At 33.3% G+C, this 6,757-nt stretch overlaps 1 protein-coding gene across 1 annotated transcript; it reads right to left on the bottom strand.

Moving 5' to 3' along the window:
- Window positions 1–556: 556 nt before the first annotated feature.
- LOC126885556 (uncharacterized) lies at window positions 557–3,155 on the bottom strand. The gene is made up of 2 exons (XM_050652142.1): window positions 3,138–3,155; window positions 557–1,372 (listed from the first exon to the last, which is right to left on the bottom strand). Exons 1-2 carry the CDS (start codon window positions 3,153–3,155, stop codon window positions 557–559), a joined length of 834 nt encoding a protein of 277 aa, XP_050508099.1.
- Between the last annotated feature and the right edge of the window lie 3,602 nt (window positions 3,156–6,757).

The following is a 6,757-nucleotide window of genomic DNA, read 5'->3' as shown; positions in this document are numbered from 1 at the left end:
TACCAGGAACGACTTCGTCCTAAGCATCGATCGAGATATCGCAGACCGAAATTTAGTAGGACATTTTTTCTAGTTTCATTTTGTGCATAAATGATTTTTTCGTAAAATGCGTCGGAAAGGATGTATTCCCAAAAAAACTGTTATTTGGCGCCACATTTTCAATATGGCGGCGCGAGCGGCGGAGATACGACGTAGCAAAGTTGAAATTCAAAAAGAGCATAAAATCTACAAAATAACCAATTTTTAAAACTCCCGGAAAACTTTCCAGGTAACTCACTTTTTTTTTTTCGACTATATGACTAAACTAAATTACGATTACAAAACTATTCAAATTCAAAATAAACAGGATCATCTTCGGAATCCGAGTCGTCTTGCAGGTTAATAATTATCGGTTGTATCTCTACAGTCGCATCAATTATGTTGTCAAGATCCCACATTTTTTGTTCTTCTTCCATTACATGTCTTACTGCATCTCGCCAGTTTTGTTCTGTAATATGTCCTAAAGACTCATATAACAATTCACGCACAGCTTGTATTTTATATGATGTATTTTTTTCTAGCCACATAACCTTTCATTTTGGGCCCAAATGAGTTTAATTGGATTTATTTCACAGTGGTGGGGTGGAAGTCTAAGGACTGTGATGTTTCGCCTTTCCGCCATTTTGTCAACTACATATTTCTTGTACTTAGATTTGTGTTGCCGGGCAATTTTTAAAAGTTCCGCTTTAACCATTCCATCTTCGTAAGTCAGAGACTTATTCCTCAGGCAGTCAAGGACATCTTGTTTCTTCCACGCAGTCGTTGGAAGTCTTTCTACTAGTCTTGAATGATAAGGTGCATTGTCTAATACTATAATTGAATTTGGTGGTATATGTTCAATCATCTGCTCAAAATACTCTTCGAAAACATCAGCTGTCATCTCCTCGTGATAATCTTTTGTGCTTTTGGATTGAAATTCCAACAAACCGTCCCTAAGAAATCCTTTTTCACTGCCAAGGTGAGAAATTATTAATCTACTATCTTTACCAGAGGGTGGGGAAATACTAGTAGACCAACCTTCTATAAACGCTTGCCTGGAGCTTAATATATTTTTATCTGACCAAATTTTTGTTAGAGTATGACCTGCATTTACCCAAGTTTCGTCCTGATAGTAGATTGGCCTTCCTTCAGCCCGGAATTTTCGTATGGATCTTAGATAATGTCTTCTCCAACATATTATCTCTTCGCGGTCAATCAAAACTGATTTTCGGTCTGATTTCTCCCACCGGAAATTTAATTCTTTTAAAACTTCCCACAGTTTGGTTCGTCCGATATTAGGCAAATCAGGATCGTCTTTAACTTCTTGTAAAATTTTGTTAAGGTTGGGTATTTCCTTTTTGAAAAAAAATCCGTGAATTTTCCTTCGAATAATATTTTTGGCAAATTCATTAATTTCAACAGTCTTTTTCCCCTCTTCAAGTGTTCATTTGTGTTTAGGTTAGTTATACCTTCTTTTTTTCTTTCTGATAGGAACCTATATATTGTTAACGCTGCTACGAGCGTCGTGTTGGCACAACTCTCGATTATGTTCCGAACAGTGTTTGTGGGATTCTGAAAAACCAGAGCATCGTGAACCTTCAGAACAATAGTCTTCTCTCTTGGTGAATAGACAGACTTACTGACTGTACGCAATAGCACCGGTGTAAAACTTGATGACGTTGATGATGATGAAGCCATCGCAAGCAATAACAAAAACAAGCACGAACGAAAGGTAAGTATATGTTTGTAGGAATATGGAAAAAAGAATGTGTGTGTACTTTGTACGTACGTATTATATAATTTCAACGAAATAAATAATATACTTAACAGGTTAGTTGTATTTTATTTAAGTATTAAACTAACTTTCTTACCTACCACTTTCAAAAATTTTTTATTAAAACAACCAAAAATTAAAAAAAAATATGAATCATCCGGGACCTCTCGATCTCTGGTTCAATGCTCTACTAACCAAGCTATCGAGCCCCTTGTAAGTAACCAGTAACGTCTCGGATATAATTACACAACACGGTGACAAATAGATCAAGTGAAGTATAAAAATGTTATACCTAGATATTTTATTATCTTACTACCGACGAAGACAAATCCAAAGACACAAAAATTATAATAAATAATACATTTACTAAAAACACTAATATATTCTTTTAATGACTTATTTGCGCTGATATATACATACCTATCTTGAAAGATTAGCAACGAACTACATACTGTCTGTATGCGCCTGCGCCAGGGAATTAAAAAATTTCACTCACGATCGTAAAGAAGTATAACTTCAAAAACACTACTCACGCACTGCACAAAATTCGCAAAAGAAATTAATATTCGATTAAATGCGGTCAAAAACGTACTAAACAAAAAAATTGTTTTCGTTCCTAATAACACCCTTTCAATTCAAGTTTCGAATATAAACTAAGAGGCGAGGCCAAAGCGCCAAAGACGGTATCTCTATACCTTTCTTCAGCTTCAGGTATGAATTCCAAAGGTATTGCATATTATTGTACTTGTACAGAAGTCAAAATTTTAAGTTTCTTCATAAGTCACGTCTTAATATTAAATAATGTACATTGAAGGTTTAGTATTGAAATATGCAAAGAGATCTCTAAAGATAATCTTATTTACAAAATTTGTAACGGTTAAATTATCAAACATTAGCGTTGAACGTTTTAATTTTTTTTTTTTTTTGCTAAGTAAATAATTATTAAAAACGTTATTTTATTCAAAATAGAATATTGATAAACATTTTGATTTTAAACACATTAATAAATACCTCAGGAACCTCCGCCTATGATTTTACGACACTTACGGCCGTTTTATGGCATTGACCCTCATTTCGTGCTCTTAACAAATTGCGAACGGAATATAGTGGATTTGAGTGTGCATGTAGTATATGTAATTTGATTTTACTTGGCTATAATTTCCCACCATGCCATAAAATTTTAGATTTAAAAATAAAATAAAATAGTTAATAAATAAAAAAATTGTCTAAAAATTCTGCCTCAAATTTTTTTAGCTTAAATGCCTAGACAGCGAAAAAAGTCATTTACATGGTATAGTCCTGTCGCCAGGGGGGTACAACGGCCTCCTTTAACAGATAGACTTACCCAAGTTTTTTTATACATTTTGACCCGTAGGATACGAATTTTTTGGGTAACAGTTGATCCGGATGTCGATAAGATTTTTATAGACAAAGAACTTGAGGAATTACATAACAGCGATTTCTCGCAAAACAAAACATATTTTTGTATTTTTTGTGTCATTCTAACCAAAAAATGTTCTGATAAGTTTCTTCGTAGGATGCATAGTTTTCGAGATAAACGCGGTTGAACTTTCAAAAAATCGAAAAATTTCAATTTTTGAACCCGAATAACTTTTGATTAAACAATAAAATAGCAATTATGCTTACCGAATTTGAAAGTTCAAGTCAAATTATATCGGTTTTGATTATTTGAATTGCTAAAAATTCATTATTTTATTGTTAAACAAAGCTATAAACACCTAGTGCGTGAGTGATGTTTTCAATGATTTCTTATTTAAAATCGAACGAGTACGTTCACCAAATATAGCTGAAAGTGTGAAATTCCCATTGCCTGCGCTAACAATGAAGTGAGAACGCACATACAAACGGTCTGGACCGTCAGTGCGAGTGCGAGGTCCGTCGTTTGACGAATGCGCATCATGATCGTCATGCGTTTTCACACTTTCAGCTATATTAATAATCAAAACCGATATAATTTGACTTATTTCAAATGCGGTAAGCAGAATTGCTAGTTTATTTTTTAATCAAAAGTTATTCGGGTTCAAAAATTGCAATTTTTCGCTTTTTTGGAAGTTCAACCGCGGTTATCTCGAAAACTATGCATCCTACAAAAAAATTTGTAGGAACATTTTTTGCTTAGAATGACCCAAAAAATACAAAAAAAAATGTTTGGTTTTGCGAGAAATCGTTGTTATATAATTCCTTAAGTTATTTGTTTATAACAATCTTATCGACATCCGGATCACCTGTTACCCAAAAAATTCGTGTTCTACGGGTCAAAATACATAAAAAAAACTTGGGTAAGTCCATCTGAATTAAGGAGACCGTTGTACCCCTCTGGCGACAGGACTAGTACTTACAGTAGATTTTTACAATTATTAAACAGATAAATAAAAATTATTAAGAGATTACAAAATAGCTACTAAATTTGATTAAAGAGATTAATGTCTTTCAGGAACTATAGCACTTTGGTATATTTATTTGGATGAAGAGAAAGTTCTTTCGAATGTACAGAAAAAACAGACCTTGATGATGAAATCGAAAACGAAAAGCCGTCATATGAGGACTTTTTACGTGTGATAAGAAATCTAAAACAAAAAAAGCAGCAGGCCCAGATGAAATACCAAATGAGCTAATAAAACGGGACGGAGAAGAACTACAACGGAAAATACGACCTAATAAGGATTTCGAAAGAAGAAAGAATGTCCAAAGAATGGAAAACTGGATGAATATTTCCGATTCTTCAGAAAGGGGACACCAAAAAATGTAACAACTATAGAGGAGTAACACTGTTAAACAGCTGCTACAAAATTTTGACATCATTAATCAGACAAAAAATCTCAAAATACATTGAAAATAAAATAGAAGACTACCAGCACGGATTTAGAGAGGGAAGGCCAAAAATAGACGCAGTTCACATAATCACACAGTCAATTGAGAAATGTTACGAACATGATATCGACTTACACATCCTTTTCATAGACTTCAAGCAAGCCTTTGACAGCTTAACAAGACCCGACCTAATAGAAGACATGAAAAACCTAGATATACCAATGAAACTTATGAAGCTTACGAAAATGTCAATGAAAGGATTGACTGCAGCAATAATTATCTACAAATAACGGAATCACCAAAAATATAGAAATAGCAAGTGGAGTGCGACAAGACGACTCTCTGTCAACGTCACTATTTAATGTCGCTATAGAAGGAACAATAAGAGCTACAGAAATAAAAGGTACGATTATAACATCGACGTCGCAACTTGTGGCGTATGCTGACGACATAGTGTTACAAACCTGACTTTACTATTTTATTATTTATGTTTTTAGCCACTAATCTTTAATTTAAGTTGATTTTAATTATTTTTAATAGCTTACAACTAAACTAATGAAAAACAATGAATTTATATCTTTTATTTTACAAACTACGATATCTAATTTATTTAATACACTAAATCTATTAATTTATTTTCATAATTACAAGTTCAAAAATATTCCGCAAGACACATATCAAGTACACCGACGTATTCAAATTCACAACTCCCTTACTAATTCCAATAACCCCTATTTATACATTATTACAATGTTCCAGAATAAGAAAGATTATTACGGAAGAATTCATCTAATTCTAGAATAACAGTCGAAGGGTTATTTACATAAATATCAAATAAGCATTTTCTAGAATGAAAAAGAAATATCGAGGTGTCTATTAGAAAGATACTGTGTGATCAAAACTGTTTTCTCTAAAACTTGCCTAAAATAAATTTAATAATAAGCTTGAAAAATAATAAATGTTTAACAAAAAATATTGTTTGCTATTATATTGTTTGCATTATGTCTGCGTAACTTCGAACCTATTAATAACTTTGTTAATATCACTTTTACGAAAAAAGGTATTCTTTATAAAATACTTTTAAATGCATAAATCAAATTCGGTAAACAAAAAGGGGTATGTTAAATTTAATAAATAGGCAAGGAGCTGAAAACAGTCGGGTGACAAAATTATGTCACAATAGCATTAATTAGCAGAAACCTAAACAGTTTAAAGGAAGAATTTACGAAGTTATGCAAAGAAGCATCCAAAAGGGGTTTAGAAATAAATCAAAACAAAACAAAATACCTAACATGCTCAAGAAAAAACCCAGTTAATGTGACAAGCTTAAATATTGGTGACTATGAATTTGGAAAGGTAGAACACTTTAAATATCTTGGATTCTTAGTTAATAAAACTACTGATAGAAGTATCGTAATTAATGAAAGAATTCAGGCAGGAAACAGAACCTACTGGAAATACAGTAACTTCCTCTAAGATAAGAAGCTTACTCAGAATACAAAACTGAAAATTTACAAAGAAGCAATTAGACCAGTAATCACATAGGGTGCTGAAGTAATGTGTCTGATACAGAAAGAGGAAGACAGATTGAGGATCCTAGAAAAGAAAATAATTCGGAGGATAGCAGGACCACTAAACTTAGGTAATAATGAATTTAGATAACTCATGAACCACGAAGTAAGAGAACTCAAGACACAGAGACCCAGTTGGATGGGACATATAGAAAGAAGGAATCCAGAAGCCGTTATCAAGAAAATTTCCAAATTGAGAACTGTATCAGGCAGATCACGAGGAAGACCCAAAACTAGATGGGAGAACCAGATAGTTGAGGACCTTAAGAAGATGGGAGTCAGAGAATGGGTCGCCATAAGCAAAAACAGGAATAAATGGAGAAAAATTGTAGAAAATGCCAAGTCACACAACCAATTGTAAAACCAAAATGTTAATGCGGATTGATTCACCGCGACAAACGAATCGGAAGAACCCAAAGAGGGCGGCAATCACTCCGCAAGGAGTGTAGATGCCATGATGAGGATATCTTCAAGTGATATCTTCATCGAGTGATGTTTCTGGGTATAGCTGGTGTATTGTTGGCGGTATGTTATTATATGGTTTACGATAAGGATTATATTG

The sequence above is a fragment of the Diabrotica virgifera genome, chromosome 5, assembly GCF_917563875.1.
Source record: "Diabrotica virgifera virgifera chromosome 5, PGI_DIABVI_V3a".
In the NCBI taxonomy this organism is placed as follows: domain Eukaryota; kingdom Metazoa; phylum Arthropoda; class Insecta; order Coleoptera; family Chrysomelidae; genus Diabrotica; species Diabrotica virgifera.
The sequence above is the reverse complement of the archived record's forward strand: the minus strand, read 5'-3'. Positions and strand labels throughout refer to the sequence as shown.